We start from the raw sequence: 20,006 nt of genomic DNA, 5'->3' as shown, positions 1-20,006 counted from the left end.
ACTATTATATCATAAACTACTGTAAGACTACATTATTCCCTCATGAATGCCTTTTGTATAAATTCGAGCAATACAGCATTAGAGGGAAATTACTACAATAGTTAAAAGGATAATTAAATAGTAGAAGACAGACTGGTTATAAGTACCATTACTTTATATATTTTTTATGGCAAATAATTATATGAACACTAAAATATATCAAAAGTTTACTTTATAAAAATAATCAAAAATAGCATTTTATGGCTGTATTTGTCATTGGAATGGCCAGAAAAGGTTACCATGCACTCCCCCCCCCCCTCTTTTAATCTGTCAAATATATAAAAAAGACAATAAAGAACAACTGTAATGGTATTATTTTTTGCAGTGCAGCAGTTATATACATAAAAATCATTTAAATTAGTGAAATGGCATCATTTTCATTACATCTCATATTGTGAAGGCATTCACAATATGAGATGTCTTATAAGTAAAAGAACCGAAAATGTTCTTGAAAATTTTGAAAAGTTTGTAGGTGTGTGTTTTGATGGGTTCTTACCTCAGCAAAGTGGTAAAATAATAGAGATGAAAATCTAAATGATTTTTTTACAGTTAACAATTATATAAATACTGTAATACCAAATTTCATATTCATAACAACAAATGGTTATTTTATTGAAAAAAAAAAAAAAAAAAAAAAAACACAATTACCTAAACTGGAAACATTACCTAACAAGCTAAATCTGGGAAACTTATAGTGCAGCCACCAATAGAAATTTCTGTTTGATTTTTTTTTTTTTTTTTTTTTTTAATCTTGACCACTATATAAAGAAACATGTTATAACAAATACTGTTGTTAATATCATTCTTTCATTTTCATAGTTTATGCCTATAGCATTTTAGACATAAGTAATTTGACAAATGGCAAATTTTCATACTTGCTAACTTTTCAACATCTGAATCCATAAAACTTTTAATATAGATCAGTCATTAACATGTTTGCTTCCTTTATGCATATAAGTGTAAAACAGTACTAGGAGTGATGTGCTGCAATGCATATTTGCATTCAGTGTGTGGCACAGTAATGCTTGGCTTTGGTTTATAGACTTGACACATATTTTTATTCGTTTTTTGCTTGTATTGATATTAGTTTATGTACACAAATAAACTTTTTTATAAAATTTTAAGATTTGTTCTGATTTACGGCTCAGCACATAAGTGTTTGCTTTTAGCAATTCCAAACCTTTAATTATCAACCATTATGTATGAATTTTTGGAATGCTGGGGAGTTCTCTCACATTTAGGTGGCAGCAAATGTGTTAAGCTGGAACAGCATTATAATCAGTAATTAATAAATATCATATGCAACAAGAAAATTGTGCATGTCATTATGAAATCAATAAATCATATTTTAAAGTTATTGCTTCATTTATACACTACCCTCCAAAAAAGTAACTGGATATACATCGGTATCATATTGATGTTACTGACACTCACTTCAACAGCATATCAATTCCCACTATGCCAGTATGACACATTCCACCCTACTGAGTAAGCCAGTTCATCCTACCAGGTGTTATACAGGAGTCAAATCAGGACTTACTACCAGCCATCCCAACTTTGTATATTCATGTCCATGAATCATCCTTGAACAGCACCAGCAGTATGGCATGGGGCCATTATCCTGTTGAAACAAACATGATCTGTATCAAAATAACTGCCACAGCATAGGAAGCAGAGAATAATCAAATATATTATGGTAGGTGTCCAGGAATCCTCCACACACACCATCCCCCGAAACCATCTGATCAGAATAGAGTGTAGTGAGACCCATCACTACACAGAACCAATTTACACTGCTCTCTGGACTAATTACAGTATTTGTTTCACTATGCAAGGTGGGATTGCCAATTGTAATTAGTGATTGACTTATGCACTGCCATTCTCCCATGAAAAACGAGGCTGTGGATCTCTATATACAGACATCAACCCCTGCAGATGTCTGAATTCTGTGGCTGATGTTTTGCAGGAATGTCTGACAAGATAGTCCCCTCTGCATGTTTTCTAGTCATATAGAGTGAGCTTCTGTGCATTTCTGGGCAGTGATAGTAGCATCGTGCACCTATTTCATAACATCATTGATGGTTAATTTTGGATAGCGTACACTGTCAGCAATTGCATGAATCAACAAGCCAGAAATGTGGCATTCGACAATAACACTTCCACCTCAAAATCAGTCAGTTTTGCTCTATCTGATATGAAGGGAACACCTAATTAGTGTGGCTCATAGACCTGCCTTATATATTGGCCTGAATCACTTGTTTATTCAGGAAGGTCCAGTGTAATTCAATTATATGGGATTGGCTACTAAAAGTTTTGTGCTCTAAAACTTTTTTTTTTTTTGTTAGAATTCAAAAAAAGAAAGCCCTGTAAATATACAGGGTGAATCAAGTCTTGTCCAACATAATCACTTCTTTATTTGTTTTTTCATGAAAAAAAAAGGGGGGGGGGGACTGTTTACTATGCTATTATAGTTCAAATAGCAGTCACAGTACAAAACACCTTGATTATTTTTTTTTCTTTCATACCGTGCAGCACAGTTATCCACAAATATTCAATAGTATAATTTCTAGTAAGAATGTTACTCTAATGAGAATAGTGTGAATAAAATATGAATATGTAAAGTTACAATACACTCTCTGTGTGTAGAGTGTAAGCTGTCTTTAATTTCGTAAAGGACTACAGATTATTCTCAGACATGCAGATTGAAATGCTTATTTTTTTCACCATTTTCCATTTTATTCTAAATGAGATTTTTTCAAAATAAAGATGGCTGAATGTTACTCCACAGGACAAAGTAGAGTAAATACTTCATGTGGTGGTTTTGAGTCAAACAGAGGCATATGAGGAAGCCCACCATCGATATCACAATAAACCCAAGGCAAATGACCAATGACCAAACAGTATTTTAGTATTTGACCAACCAATTGGTTGGTCAAATACTAAATGCCGAAAGTACCAAAAGAAACAGGGAATGCTCATGCCAATCATTATGACAGACCTAAAAAAAGTATAGATATCACCTGTAAATATTTTGGTAAATTAGTTTGAAATTCACAAGTCAACCAGAAAAGTTGTCAGTTGTTAATATTCTCAAGGGATTTAAAGTTCATCATTATAGAGTAACACCAGTACGAGAACTGGTGCCTGATGATCTGGGTAGATATAATAAAGTCTGTGAGTGATTTGAAGACTAATTAGATGTAATGTTTACTGATAAAGCTGCCCACCAATTGCACGGTCACATCAACCATCATAATACTGTGAACTGGTCAGATAAACATCCTTGCTTTGCTGAGGAAAAGCATTTTTGAAAGGTGAAGTCTGGAGTGCAATTTGTGGCAACAGAATTACTGGGCAATTTATTTTTTATTTTTTCCTATTCCATTAGTGTGGATATGTACCCACAGTGCAACAGAAATAATTACAAGCTTACTTGGATGATTTACCTCTGAGTGAATATTTGTGAATGATCTTTTAGCACAATACTAGTTAAATTCTACCTACCCAAGGAGACAGAGTAGTTACCAAATTGCTACAGAATGGCTTCAAGATCACTCAATCTTATGCCACTAGATTTATTTTGTGAAATATTTGAAAGCACATGCATACAAAGGATGAATTAAATTATAAACTGAATTAGATATAATCTTGAAGAGACACTGTCATTTGAGTTCTAAGTTGTTGACATTCGACTTCAATTTTTGTAGATCATAATTTTCAGGAAATACATGTAAAGGAAGGTTGTTCTTGAGAACAGAAAGTAGAAGAGATAAATGAGGAGGAGAAAAGTTGGTTCTGTAAGTTTTGAATTGAACAATAATTGGACGTTGACTGGTTTGGGAAATTACAGATGCAAATTCAGAAAAATAGTGCCTGTGGAAGTATCTGTATAAAAGGATGCAGTAGAAACAATGTCTATCTGACAAGGAGTGGAGAGACTTTTAAGAGTTAGGTCATTAATTAAGCTGACTGTTCTCTTTTCAATGGAGTTAAAAAGCTTGAGAGAGGTTTTGGAGTCACCACCCCAGGTGTGGGAAGAATATTCCATGATAGGATGAATTTGAGATTTGTGCAGAGTGAAAAATAAAAACCTAGTTTTTTTTTTTTTTTTTGATGCAGAGGAAACAATATTTGTGATGTGTCTATGCTAAGAGAGATTAGAGGCCAGGGTAATTCCTAACAGATATGTGACCTTGTCTAGAAATGGAAGTATCTATAGAAAAAGCCTGCAGTAGAAACAATGTCTATCTGACAAGGAGTGGAAAGACTTTGTAAGAGATGGGTCATTAATTAACTTGACTGCCCTCTTTTCAATGGACGTGAGAAGTTTACATCACCATTGCAGGTGTGGTAACAGTATTCCATGATAGGGTGAATTTGAGATTTGTACACAGTGAGTAGTTGTTTAAAAGAAAAGTATTCTAAGAGCAAAAAAGAAAACCCAGTTTTTTTAATGCAGAGGAAACAATATTGTGATGTGTCTATGCTAAGGGAGAGACAAATTGGAAGTTAGGTAATTTCTAATAGAGATATACAGGGTTGTTAAAATTAAAGTATCCCTATGTAGAGGGCTCTGGAGCAAGTTCTAAGGCTTGTACTGAAGAGAAATTTGGACAACAGGTACAATAAAGAATGCACTCGCCATTTATTGGAAAAAAAAAAAAAAAAAAAATGTTACAAAATTTGTCGCTATATGGCACTGTGGCAATACAAATCACTTGAACAGCACTACAATTGTTCTTGCACTATAAATCACTTGAACAGCACTACAGTTTTGGTCAACAACAGTTTCCATTCGAAGAACAGCATTTTCTACAGCAGAAAGTAACATGTCAACTGGAATAGCCAGTACATGACTTATGTCTAATGCTGTTCTTCAGATCTGCCAGAGTTTGACATCCTTCCTGATACACCTGGTTCTTCAAAAAACCCCATAACCAGAAGTCGCATGGGGTGAGGTCCGGTGATTGGGGTGGCCAAGATGTCTCGAAACAACGGCTGATGACCTGTTCGTCTGTAAAGTGTTGCCTTAGCAATCTTTGGACACAACTGTGGGATGGTGCACCATCTTGCATGAATATGGTATCCTGAAAGCACCCACATCGTTGCAGCTCTGGTATTGTGAAATTTGCCAACATTTCATAATATCGCTGTCCAGTGAGGGAACAGGTGCGGGGTCCAGTCATTGTTACCTGTTCAAAAAAATATGGCCCAATCGTGAATGTGGCCATAAAGCCACATCAGATTGTCGCTTTTGGAGAATGCAACGGGACCTCTTGGACAACTCGAGGGTTTTCTGTTGACTAAATGTGATAGTTGTGTGTATTCACTTGTCCATTTAAGTAGAAATGGGCTTCATCACTCCAAAGGATGTTCCATGGCCAAGTGATATCCGCTGTCCTTCGAGCCAGAAACTGAAGTGCGTATGTGAAACAAATATCTGCATCACCATGCACATGTGCATCTTGTAAGGATAGTACTGCAACACCTGATGCATTACTAGCCTTACAGTGGAATATGGCATGTCCACTTCATGAGAAACAGCTGGCACACTTGTGCTACCACATGGAGAATGACTTGATAAATTCACGACAGCCATAGCCACATCTTCAACATGAGAGGAGTCCACTCGTTTTCGACCTTTACCTGGTTGAATGCCAAGATGTCCTGTTGCTTCAAATTTTGCAATCATTTTGCAGACAGCACAGTCATAGGTCCACGCCTTATGCACTTCTGACGCTGGAATTCTCTGATAGCTGCAGCTGTTCTGATAGTACAGCTTCACTAATAGGACCTTTTCCTGCAACATTGTTGGCATTACTGCTGTAGTGCAGGCAAACATCTATTGTATGATTTTGAAGAGACTGCTTTGCTTTTATACAGTACAGTAGAGCTGAGTAGTGGTGTTGTGGCAATAACTTACGTTATTTGCATAATCGTAGCTAAGATAGTTACATGCCATACAGTGACAAATTTTGTAACTAATTTTTTTTTTTTCTAATAAATGGCGAGCGCATTCTTTATTGTACATGTTGTCCAAATTTCTCTTCAGTACAAGCCTTAGAACTCGCTCCAGAGCCATCTACATAGGGATACTTTAATTTTAATAACCCTGTATGACCGTGTCTAGAAATCTGAGTGTCAATGAACATGAGCACAGGTGTAGTACTCTCTTTTGTGTGAAATAAGACAAGGCTTAGTTTTAGAAAGACTGAAGTTAATTTCAGTCTTCTTTGCTGCATTGGAAAATTATGTAGAGAGTGATATTTAAGGAATTGTTGAGTGATATTAATGAAGTCAAAGGTTTCTCAAACTGAGAAACAAACTGAATGCAGTGTGCTGCCATCAGCAAAACTATGGATAGGATTTCCAGTCAGTGGAAGAAGTTATGTGATATACAAGAGTAATATAAAACGTGGGAGAAAGAACTGAATCCTGGGGGACAGGACACGGGCATTGGTGGAAGTCAGAACATGAGAGCTATCTCCTGCCACTCTGCAGTGAGCAGTCAGAGAAAACTCACTGCCCAATTATGAAAAACAGAATGCAACCCATAAGATGGGAACTTGTTTTGAAGGCTTTCATGTCATACATAATCAAAAATTATAGAAATGTTGAGCAACTATTTAATTTTCACCAAACTCTTCCATCAAATTTGTTCAAAGATGAGTAACATAAGCCAATGTAACGGTGAATCACTACTGATGGAACACATATTGGCAATTGTTGATCAGATGGAAGGTTTAGAGATAGTTTAACTTGGCAGTATAATGGATTTCTTCATTAATTTGGAAAGAGTAGAAGTAAGCATAGTGGAGCAATAATTTGATGGGAGAGATTTTCACCCTTTTTAGAAATTGGATGAACACAAGCACACATACAAACAGGAGTTTGTAAATGGAATAAGAATAAAGTGGAAAAAGGCAACACACAACAGGAACAAGGTCAGCGGCACAAGTCTGGAGAACAAGTGGAGAAATATTATCAGTACCTGGAGCTTTCTTGGCATCAAGACTGTTCGCAATTCTTCTGAAATCCTTCTGCCAGCAGTTTACCAAGATTGTCAATATAAGTGTCAGAAGAAAAGTAGGCTGCTAGTAAGTTGGTTTTGTCTTTAGCTGAGGATACAATGAAACAGTCAGATTGTAACAGAGGTGGGATTATAGATGGGGGGAGGGAGGGAGGGAGGGAGGGAGAGGGAGAGAGCGTGCGTGCACGAAGATACGGCCAATAACTTTAGCAAGAGACCAGAATGCTCCATCATTTGGAAAAGAAGCAAGTTTTCTACTCGTAGCCTGTTCAAAATTAAATTTGAATTGTTTACTTTAGTGTAGAAAGAAAATGAAGCTGGAACTTTAAATACAAGCCAATTGCTATATATGCTACAGTCTTATCTTTAACGGACCATATTTGCCATGTGTGCCAAACTGAATGAATCATAATTTGAACACTTGTTGTGAAAGAAGAACTAAGACATGTTTCTGTACTTTGTTATAATTTAATAATTTTTTTCCGTTGTAATTTTGTTTTTTGAAAAAAACAAGTAAGTTAACTTCTTAGACAAACCTTCTGATTCATTCTGTATACAGTCTACTAAACTGATTAATTATGCTATTTATATCAAAATTAACACTGAATATACAAATGTTGAAATTAAAAGATATTCAAGGACAACCCATTCCTGTGAAGATGAAAGTCTTTATTTGATATAGATAATACCATGAATTGTGTTGTTCTCTTTTGACATTATGGAAAGCACGTAGATACACACTATGCATTTCTGTGAAGGAAGAAAATGAAGGATATTCTGCCACATTTAAAAATTCCATGTGCTCCACAAAAACTGGCTAATGTAACTCACTTTTCCATCAACACTATCTTATATTTTGGAAAAGCCAAAATATCCATCTGTTGAAGAGATGCAATTACTTCCAAACTTCTTCCCATATGGAACAGAAAACAGTCATTTCAGAGTAGACATGCAATGCCTGATACATTTAAAGAAAATCTACAGAACATAAAAAAAATTCCTCATCTAAGTTGCATGTTCTCAATATCCTTTTTAAGAATTAATCTAAAACATTTTATAAAACTAGACCAGTATACAAGAGTACATAGCATAGAAAACATGGAGATGCCAATATGTTAAAGCCAAACCACATCAATCACATGATTGGTATGTACTACACTTTGTGCTAAAAAAGATGACCACAGCCACCTAATGGCAGTTTGAGAAGAATATTTTGCAAAGCACGAACAACAACATTGTTGGTGCTTTGCAAAATGTACAGTATGCTTTCATGACACTACCTTGTCTCCTTTGTAGCTACTGCATTTGAAGCAAAAACTTTGTAAAACAATATAAAGTAAAATGAAAAGCCATTAATAGAAAATTCTGTTAACTAACTGATTCATTTATTGTCACTTAGCAGTTAGGAAAACCTGATTAGTATGAAAGCCAAACTTAATAAAATCTAATAAAACTAAACACCAGCCAAACATAAATTCCCTAAAAATTATATAAAGAAGGATTTCATCCATAGGTACTCCCACCCCATCAGGAACCAAAAGCTTTGGTGAATGAAAATAATAAAGGGTATACCAGTTCAATTACCTTTAAACCTTGCCATAGGACTAGATTGAGAGGCCAATACCCTATGCTTTTGGCAATCTCATTTGCAAAATTTTTGCCAATTTAAAAACTAAAGAAAAGAAAGTTTATTTTTAATATTAAATACCCCTAGATGAAAAATCTTTTGATGAAAATTTCAATCAGGAAGTTATTTCAGAACATATCCCAGAAAAATTAGAAAAGCTGACAGGTATGTGATTTGATTGGCTCTTAGCACAACAGCTGTTTTTTGGAGACATGTAATAGCTGCAAGCAAAATACAGATAACTTTCAGAGAGTTTCCAAATTCATAAAATTTTCAGAAAATTAGGCACTTTTTTTGTGAGATGCTGGTCCCAGTGTCATTTTTCACTTGGACCAGCATCTCACCCATTTTTTAACTAAGTGTTGGTTAACTGTTGAATCTTTAATAAAGAAAACAAAGAAACTGTTTTTCTGGAAAGGTACTGAGTGGAAAATCTGGATGAGGAGATGCAAATAATTTTTCTGTCAACAGTTTGAAAAACCAAAAACCTCTACATTGTAGATAGGTTATAAATAAGCAAACATTTTTTCTTTTTTTTTAAATCTCTGAGGATTTAATGATAAGTCAAAAATGAGTATGAGTATACTGTGTATACTCATTTAGTAATCTAGACTTTTGATTATTGGTTTTAAAGAAAAATTGGTGCTGACTGATATATTTTGACAAATTGTGAAATCAAACTGGAATCAACAGAAAATTTCAAAGCCAAGAGATTTGTTTACACTAGTTGTAATAATCACATAAACACAATAGTTTATTAAGACAAAAAAACCAACTTACCTAAGAGACATAATGTATGAAGGCCCCTTGCCTTATTAGCAGCTATTCGATCATAAAAGCTATCTGGTTTCCAATCATCAGTCCAGAAAACAATAGATACTGTCTCTCCAAAATTATAAAGCTATATGGAGAACACATGATAATGAAATCAAACCGATACAAATACTGAAACATAACAGTGAAAGTTATAAATTCCACACAGACAGATAAAGGATATTTCAAAAGCTTTGTACAAAAAAATTAATTCTGGAAAGTATTCTAGGGTCCAGATTAAGAAAAAAAAAAGTTATATCAATATGTCTAAAATGTTTTATTTCATAGTTATTATGTATGAAACTGATTTTCAATAATTATCTGAAGTATTGTTTTAGCATTTCATATCTCCTTTCTCTTCATCCTTAACTCGGGATGAAGAAAAGGAGACGTGCAAGTACTAAAACGATAGTAAATGAAGCAAACAACTCTTTCAAACAAAGAAACATGACTTTTTTTGCATTCATGCAACCACCATGCTGGAATGTGTCTACAACTCAACACATTCCAGCATGACTGTTCCATATATAATATTAGTCATTCACTAAGGCTCATTCAGCAACTATGTTGTTCAGTTTCGCAGCAATGACCTCAGTTTTCAATATTGAGTACATAGACATGTATCTCACTGTACGGTTGCTGTTGTTATTTGGTTTTTAGGAGCATTAGCAACTAAGGCCATATTGATCCGGGATATGCAGTGGTCATTCCCTGACCTTTCCGCATCCTCTGTATTTGGTGGTGACGGGCTCGAACCCTGGTCTAATCAAGAAGCGTGTGCTACACACTGCTGCTGCTGCTCCTTCCCACTTGGCTACGGAGGCGCCCACTGTACGGTTGCAGTAGAAGAAATTTACTTGAAGCAAAGCATTATACCATGAAAACGATCCTAATACAAGATTGCCAAATTGTTGAACATTTGTAGCTATCAGACATTTGAGTAAAAGGGTTACATTTGGCATATTGCATGCCATTAAGACATTGAAGGTGAAATTTTTGACACAGTGCAAGAAGATCCATGGACAAGTACCAGACGAATTTGTGCTGTTCTACAGGTTTCCCACACACACCTGTCTAGTACATTATTCGGCAGCAGCAACTGCATCCCTTTCACCTACAGAAAGGGCATTCACTGAGCTTCAAAGACCACAGTTCTGTCAAAAGCCATGCCAGATCTCTGACATGGCCCCCTCCACTGCCATGCCAGAGATCTGGTTCTGTAAGCTGTACCCTGTTTACCAATGAAGTAAGCTTAGCAAAGCATGGAATTATAAACTTGAATGAGTGGGCAGAAGAATATCTGCATGGCAAAATGGTAAGAGCTCACCAACAGCAGTTCCATTAACATCTGGTGCAGTATTATCGGTGATCAGTTAATCAAACTACAGGTTCTTCTACAGCAAATAACTGAACAAGCTTACCACTACTATTTGCTTTACTGTTTACAATATTTATTAACAATATTGGTAATTGGCATATAATGTTTTTTGTCTAAGTTAGTAGATACAAAGGTTGGCAGAGTCATTAAATACAGAAATCTATGTATATTACTGCAGTAAGACCTAGAAAAATTAGGCAGATGAGAAGTGACAATTGAGGTTTAACATTGGTAAATGAAAGGTGTTACATATGGGTTGCAGTAATCCCAGAATAATAATCAATTAGGTATGTTATTCTGGGATTACTCCAACTGATGAGTAATATGTTTTGGGCAATATTTGTGGTCATGTAAACTAAGGCCCAACAATAAAATTTGGTTATATATTTTTTTAATGAATATCAATATGTTTTATTTCAAATAAGTTACATATTTTTACGTTAAGTTATTTTATGACCACCTTGTAGTTTTGTCTCTTTCATACATAAAGGTAGTCTCATGTAATCACTCGCAGAGTTGGGAGTAATTACATACTAAAATTACTGCCAGAAAAAAAAAAAAAAACTTCCCAAATTATTCAACTGATTTTTTTAAATTTAAAGTTGCAAGACTGAATCAATACATCACAAAGATTGAATGTGTGCCAGTAAGTCAGCTGCTCTAAAATGATTATAATACAAATGCAACTTCTCTAGCCATCTTGTAGCCATACTGAAATATAAAAATAAATCTTTTTTTTTTACCTTCCCCAACTGCAAATCTCATTCCAACTCTCAATTTTCCCTTTTGCAAGACAAGTGGATTTTTGAACATATGCCACCAGAGTGAATTTTTTCAGAAAAATTTTGGAAGTTTGTAACTACTGAAAATACTTATTGTTTTTAAGTATTAATTTTTTTTTCCAATTTTGACTTTATAGTCAAACAATAGTGTGGAAATATTGTCAAAAAAATAAAAATAAAATGAAAACTTTGCATTGCTTATTCTTTCCTTTGTATTTGTCTATTATTTATATATGCATTATTAGATTCAGTTTCATCAACTTCCACAGAATTTCTTCAATTTTACTTTATGTAAATCCACATCTTGATTCTACTTGAAAGAATGCATCTTCCTGTGCTGATTTTCAAAACTATTGTAAATATAAAAACAGCTACTATTACTTATAAACATAGTAAGCTTCAAGAGAATCTGTACATATATAAATGTAATTTTTTGATACTGCACTGGAAGAAAATGTATATACAGCGTATGTGAACACTCACAAAAGGGTCAACAATTGCATTCATAAAAATGTGTGTAGGCTTCAATGTACTTGTGCAATATACCATTCTATTTTGTTCTGTTTATTCAGTAGTTATATATCATAACACCAAATTTACGCAGTTCAAATTTTTAGATGATATCAAATGAAATAAAATAGCAATCTAAATGAACAAACCTGCAGGCCACAACATCCCACAGCATTCATAATAGAAGCATTATGAACAACTTTATATGGAATATTCTTTTGATGAGCACGAAGAACAAAGTCTGTATGTGTTGTTGCACTAAATTCAGAAAAAGAAAATTATAAATATGCAAGCAAATATGATTTCTTTATACACAAAATAAACGTTTATTTTCAAAACAAATTCATGATTCATAAGTGTTTTTTCATTATTTGTAAACTAATAAATAAATACAGAGTAAATTAAAGTTAATTAACTTTGTTTCTATATACAGTAAGTCCCTGACATATGTAAGAGATATGTTCCAGGACTTCTTATGCAAGTCGAGAATGACTAATAAAATATTGCTACTATATTCCAAAATTACAAAAAGCACATAATATCCTCAGAAGAATGAAGAAAAATAGTCATATTTTTTCAATTAATTAGTTATATATTAATTATATACAGTGGATTCCGGTTATTTGGGACACTGGTTAATCGGGGCAACCATTTATTTGGGACAAATCTTAAAGAACAGAACCAAATCGAGAAAATATCCAGGATTTTCTTCACTTAATTAGGACAACATGCCATTTAATTGGGGCAGGAGATCGCAGCACTCGAGATTACCCTGCGATTGTCTCTGACCATACCACGTGGTCTGGTTGGATTTCTGAAGGTCACAACCATAAAACAACACAAACAATTAGTGCAATCTATTATAAACGGATAGTAAACTCGATTTTATTGAATTTGCGATAATACCGACAGCTGGAATTACGTGGGTTTTTACGTTATTATGGTGAAATGTGTTTCCCTTTCCTCGAAATCTTCAATCATATAAAAAACATAAATTTTCAGAATCCTCCCTTTGTTCCTGTTTTTTTAAGCTTCTTAACTTATTACTCCATATCTCATTTGCATATATCGTGTTAGTTGCAATTTGTGTGCGCCGTGTTCTTTGTTATTTATTGCTTATCTTTTTTACTCTTTTAAATTTTAACAGAAATTTCAACTAGTTAGTACATATTAATTAAGCTATGCACATAAGAGTAAATTTATTTTTATTTTGCTAACCTGTGGAAAATATTTTCCCGATTTTCACTTATCATTTAATTTTTTAATTGGTAAGGTAATAAAGTGTAAATCTGTGGTTAATATATCTTTCTTTACTTTTACAGCCTGTGGATAATATCCTCCTATTTTCGTTTATTAGAATTGCTGTTTAATAGAATTAAAATTCAATTCACAAACATGATCACAACGACTGGCGCATACTACATATCATAACGTGATTTGATCACACAGAGAATCAATAGTTACGACTGATACTGTATTTTTAACTACTTCACATAATTGGGGCAGCTTAATCGCACCAAAATGCACTAGTCCCAACGTTTCCCAAATAACCGGAACCCACTGTATTAGTTATATACCGTATTTCCCCATGTATAAGACACACTCTTTTTCGAAAAATTTGGGGTATAAAAACTGGGTGCGTCTTATACAGTGCTTGTAGATTTTTTTTACTTGCATTTCCCGCTTTTTTGCACTTGTTGTCTTTGTGCTCATTGTTTCGCACTTGTTACTGGTATATTAGGTTACGTTTTTCCACGTTCTGCCCAGAAATGGCTCAGAAAAGATTTTTGTACAGTGCTGAATTCAAATTAAAAGTGATCCAATTTGCAAAAGTGAATGGAAATTGTGCTGCTGAACGTAAGTTTGGTCCTCCTCCAATTGAGAAAACAATCTGAGACTGGCTATGGGAAGAAAGAAAAAAACCTACTGAAAACGCCGCAGCAGAAGAAGGCCATGAGAGGCAAGTCAGAAAAATGACCTGATTTAGAGAGGGAATTGAAGATATGGATTGAAGAGCAAAGGGCAATTGGAATTCCTGTGTCCACAAAGATGGTTCGGCATGAGGCAAGAAGAATTGCTGATGAAAAAGAAGTTACTGATTTCAAAGGAGAACACAACAGGTGCTTCAGGTCCATGAAACGGAATGGACTAAGCATGCGTACACATACCAGACTTGCCCAAAAGATGCCTGAAAGCTATGAGGAGAAGGTCCTTGAATTTCATCGTTTTGTCATTCGATGTCGGACAGATTTGCAATCTGTCCCAACTCAACAGTTTGATTTGGGACAGATTGCAAATATGGACAAAGTCCCCCTTCAATTTGGTCCCAAGTAACAGAACTGTTGATAAGAAGGGGGTGAAAACTGTAACTGTGAAAACAAGTGGACATGAAAAGAGCCATTATACAGTTGTTCTAGCTTGTTGTGCTGACGGAACCAAGCTGCCTTCTATGCTGATTTTCAAACGCAAAACAATGCCAAAAGAAGACATTCCTCGAGGTGTGATTGTCCACGTCCATGACAAGGGTTGGATGGATCAGGATGGGATGAAGATCTGGTTTGAGAAAGTTTGGAGCAGGAGACCAGGTGGGCTCTTACGCAAACCTGCCCTATTGGTGCTTGATCAGTTCAGGGCACACATAACACAAAATACAAAGAAGATTGCTGCAGAGCAAAAAACAAAACTTGCCGTCATACCTGGAGGCTTGACATCCCAGCTCCAACCACTTGATGTCAGCATTAACAAACCCTTCAAAGCTGCCATGAGAGACGAATGGAACCAATGGATGAAGTCTTCTGGGGACAATTTGACACCAGCAGGAAGAGTGAAGAAACCAACTATAGGAGAAGTTTGTACCTGGGTGAAAAGATCCTGGGATAATATCAAGATTGAGATTGTTGTCAAGTCATTTAAGAAGTGTGGCATTTCAAATGCCATAGATGGAACTGAGGACGAGGCAATATATCAAGACAGTGATTCGTCATCAGACACAGATGAGGACAAGCTAATGGATGGGAGTTTTGATGATGAGGAGTTGTATGAATTTTATGATGAATAAAACTGGAGTTCAATAACTTTATGTAATAAATTTTTTTTTCAAATTTCGGTCCCCAAAATTAAGGTGCGTCTTATATGTGAGGAAATACGGTACATAGAAAAATAGTTATATATTTTTAATTAGTTCAATTAAAAACTTTCTTTGGGGACAGCGACGAAGTAGCCGGAGTGGCACATAATAAAAGAAAACATAAAAGAAAGAAAAAACACAAGTTTCTGTACTGTAAAAACTGATATGTATTTCATAGCCTTATAGTTGACTTCATTGGTGCTGATTTCTTCACTGTTTCTCACATTCTGTCTTTGTCCTTTATTATTATGTTCACTGTTGACACTGACAAATCTAAATTCCGTGCGGCACTTGTTAATGTTGGACCATTTTCATACATCCTTATTATTTTAATTTTCTGATCCAAATCGATGGCTTTCCTTAATGGTCAAAATGAAATTTTGACCATTAAGGAAAGAAATGAACAGAGAATTTGCATACTCTTTTCAAGTTTAAGATATCAGATATGATGGCATAGTGATTACTGCATGACATTCCAACTTGAAAGGATGTCTTTAATTTTTATTTGGTGATTGGCCCAAATAATGCTCTGAGCCAATACTACTGTAGCAAGATCTAAACAAATTAGACAGATGGACTGAGAAGTAGCAAATTAAATTTAATATTGGCAAATGCAAGATACTTTATATGGAGAGCAGTAATCCCAGATTAACATACCAGCTGCATGGTACAACAGTCAGGGCAATGGAGAACAAAAAAGACCTGAGGATAATTGGGCAGATATGAAGTTTTCTGGGCAGTGCAGACAGGCTGCCAGGACAGCTCATGGATTTTGTCAATGACATACAGGAAGTTTGCCAGCAGGGATTAGAAGGTGGGTACATTGTATAATGCAATGGTTAGGCCACATTATGAGTACTGAATACAGGTCTCTGGAGGCCCCTCATTTGTGGAAGAATGTGGATCTGTTGGAGCAGGTGAGAAGAGCAAAAAGATTATCTCCCTCTCCCTTTGCCGTTGATGAATGAATCTCTACTCATTAGTGAATATCATGTTGGAAATTTGCTCTTCATTTCAATTAACTTGATCTAAAGGGTGCTCTTACCACAAAACTGCAGCATCTGGGGACTAGGTACATGTGAGCAGACCTTACTGAGGTGTTCAAGGGCTTGAATGGATTGAGTAAGCTTGCAAATGGATCCTTCCTCTTATTCAGACTACCACAAGGGGGGGGGGGAATAAATTTAAAGTGAGGAATGATGGTTGCAAGTCACACGTGCAAAAATGTTCCTTCAGCCACAGGGTGGTTGATTGTTGGAACAAAGTCCCATCTGGTGTTGTAGAGGCTGCTTGAATAAATTCAAGGCAGAACTGGTGGAATGGGAAGTGTTGGTGATGTTTTTTTTTTTATTTTATTTTTGGCTGATGCTATTACATTCTTGTTTTCTTGTATCATTTGCCACTACTAATAATAATAACAGTTATAAGAAGAGGGGCAGGTTTGTCATTTGTTGATGTGCAAAGTCAGTAAAGCCACACTGTTCAATAATATCCTGTTCATCTTTGTAGCACTTGTGTCATTCAAATATCCTATCTGTTGATAAAACACTTTTATTGCATGTTTCAACAATCATTTCTGGTCACCGAGCCCAGTTTCTTCATCGAAAGAAATAAGCCTGTATGGAAATTGGGCATCTGAGTGGTGACATGTTTAAGGCTTTGAAAGGAAGTAAATAAAATGATGAAGGCATCTTTATTATTTCTCAGACTATGTACATAACAGAACATAAAACGAAAAAGGACAGCTGCAAAACAAATGTGCAGGAATTTGTATTATTCAGCAGAGCACAACAGATCACTTCCATCTAGCATTTTAGAAGGGGCTAATTGGAATAAATTTAAAGCACTGGACAAATTATTAGGAAAATGAAGTGATATATCAATCCTAAAAAGTCAAATTTTATCACTTTTCACTGAAGCAAAGACAACAGAAAATTACATTACTTACCACAATATGACAGATAAAAATAAACCTTTATGAAACCTAGACTAAACATTCTAAATTACAAAACAGAATTAGTCATTTTTTATTTGACATTTCAGATATTTTTAACAAATTCAGTCCCGAAACTTTTTATCCTACTTTACTGGCACTTCAGCCAGAAAAGTGCTTTTTAACAAGCAATATCTGAATTGCTGCTACTTACCTGTAATAAGGTTTATAAAATTAAATCCACATATCAGGAAATTGATTAATATTACTACTTCTTATCTAAATACTACCAGTGGATGGACATGCTACTTTGTTTAATAGATGGCTCATTTGAAAAGACAGAGTTGTAAGTGAAACATTTTTTGAATTTTAATATTAAATAAATATAATGTTACAAGTTTTACAATGGATTATACTTGGCCTTCGCAGATGATCTTGTCCTTTTGGTAAGTGCTGATACCCAGGCGACCCTGGAGACAACTGCAAGTGGTGCACTCGTGAAACTTCAGAATTGGGCAGCCCTGAACAACCTTACCATCTCAGGAGAGAAACAAAATCCATACTCCTTAAAGGCAGGCTACAAATCAGGAGACCACCTACAATGAAATTAAACTTTACCTCCATATGACTGCACACCGAAGTCAAGCACCTAGGTATCTTCTTAGACTCAGGGGCTTACCTTCTACCACCACCTAAAGTATTTAGTCAACAAAATTCAAAGGTACGCTGCTATGATAAGGGGCTAGTCACTTACCCTCATATACCAAGCAGTATACATGCCAATTGTGTGCTATGGTGTCTCCATTTGGTACCAACAAGCCACCCTAGCCAGAAACAAACGTAAACTGGAATCAATCCAGAGGTTCATGCTCCTTTCAATTTGCAGAGCATGCCACACCGTCAGCACTGCAAGTAATAACTGGATGCCAGCCACTATACTCATAAGTGGTTAAAAGAGGGCTTTTCTATCACTTAAGGGAGTTCCAACCCAACTTCTTAATCTTCAACTTGACATCACAAATGACCCCAAGCAAGAAAGAAGACGGATAACCCAGCACCTACAAGAGATATGGCAACATGAATGGGACACCGCAACAATGGGAGACATTACAAAATGATTCCTTCCATCCATAACCCCAGGGGCTCACATCTGGTGAGTATGGGCTTGGCACACCCAGGGTTCTGAGCCGGATATCATCATTCTTCTCTTTCTTGGTGATTTCCTTCTACTTCTCTCTCTCTCTCTCTGTGTTGGTAACTGAAATTTTTTTTTTGGCTGGTGCAGCAAAAGCCCCAGGCTTCCTTGCACCATATGGCTAATAATAATAATAAGTACAACTCATCCCAAACCTCCACCCTGGTTTTTGCCTGGTCTCCATGTGACCTTTATCATCACTGGGCATGGAGCCTTCCAACAAAAACTGACAGCCATGGGAATGATCCATGTTGTCACTGTGGTGAAGAGGAGTCCTGGGGGCACCTCATGTACGAGTGCCCCAGCTACGACAACATCAGGCTTCACCACAATACAGAGAAACCTGCGCAATCAAGAATTCACTCTGTTACTTGAGGAAGATACCTATAAGGTTGTTGCTGTTATTTGGTTTTGAGGAGCATTAGCAACTAAGGTCATATTGCTCCGGGGATATGCGGTCGTCATTCCCTGACCTTTCCGCGTCCTCCGTATTTGGTGGTCACGGGCTCGAACCCCGGTCTAATCAAAAAGCGTGTGCTACGCATTGCTGCTCCTGCCCACCTGGCTACGGAGGCACCTACCTATAAGGCATTAATCACCTATGCACAGGAAAAATTTGCACTTAGGTGAGCTAAGACTGCAGAACTCATGAGTCCAAGATCTAACCCAGACTGGCGTGGGATAACTCACCCCGCCCATAACAATGCAGACAGGACCATGCTAACCCAAATGGGGTAGGATTTATTGCAGGCACAATCTAAAGTGCAGGATGCTGGCATTCCTCGGAGTGTGGGATTTAAAAGATAGAGCAAGCCCGAAATGTGTAGGTCATACTGCTGGCACTGATCTAGGTGTGGGATTGCTGGCACACTGCAGTGCGGGATCTAAAAGTACTATGCCAATGGCATAGTACTTATAGATCCCCTGTGACTTTTAAACCTTCACCTTTCCCTTACTTTGCCTAAACTCGCATAGATTAATTCTCACTTGTCAAACTACCCAAATTCATCCCCTTTTCAATTCTCTCTTCTTTTATACCCCACTCTTCATGCTCATTTTCTATTTTTTACTTGGTCTTCAACAGGAAGACCAAGTAAACCACCACTGAGAGGTGAGCCAGGCTGCCCAGAGTACTATGGGCAGCCCGGCTCACCTCTCAGTGGTGGTGGCTGCGAGCAATACGGGGTCCCACTACAGGCCCTGCGGCCAAGAAACCAGAGAGAGAACAACAAAACATAACACTACTCTGTCACAAACCAGACATTACACTTTTCTGGCTTTTACAGAGATTCTGTACTTCTTCACAAAGTACCATGGTGCAGATGTGGGAAACCAATGGTGGCACCTTCCAAAAAACACTATGCCACTATACATATTTTCTCTCTCCTTAGGAAAGAATAAGTCTTTGAAGCACTTGTATCATTGTTGTTGTTATTTGGTTTTTAGGAGCATTAGCAACTAAGGCCATATTGCTCTGTATCATTCATATGTCTGTTGATAAAACATTTTTACTGCATGCCTCAGCAATAATTTCTACAGTTATTGAGCCCAGTTTCTTCAACGAAAGAAATA

At 36.1% G+C, this 20,006-nt stretch overlaps 1 protein-coding gene across 2 annotated transcripts in view; it reads right to left on the bottom strand.

Moving 5' to 3' along the window:
* Positions 1-20,006, bottom strand: part of Dph5 (diphthine methyl ester synthase) — an 80,636-nt gene that overhangs the window by 31,272 nt on the left and 29,358 nt on the right. For both annotated transcript variants that reach the window (XM_090384118.1, XM_090384119.1), the window contains exons 4-5: positions 12,329-12,437; positions 9,477-9,597 (exon numbers count right to left, since the gene is read on the bottom strand). In XM_090384118.1, the coding sequence (XP_090240244.1) occupies positions 9,477-9,597; positions 12,329-12,437 (230 nt within the window). The remainder of the gene's footprint in view (positions 1-9,476; positions 9,598-12,328; positions 12,438-20,006) is intronic.

The sequence above is a fragment of the Mastigoproctus giganteus genome, chromosome 10, assembly GCF_048544385.1.
Source record: "Mastigoproctus giganteus isolate SK-2022 chromosome 10, ASM4854438v1, whole genome shotgun sequence".
Lineage (NCBI taxonomy): Eukaryota > Metazoa > Arthropoda > Arachnida > Uropygi > Thelyphonidae > Mastigoproctus > Mastigoproctus giganteus.
Note: the sequence above shows the minus strand (reverse complement) of the source record. Positions and strands in the feature narration are given on the sequence as shown.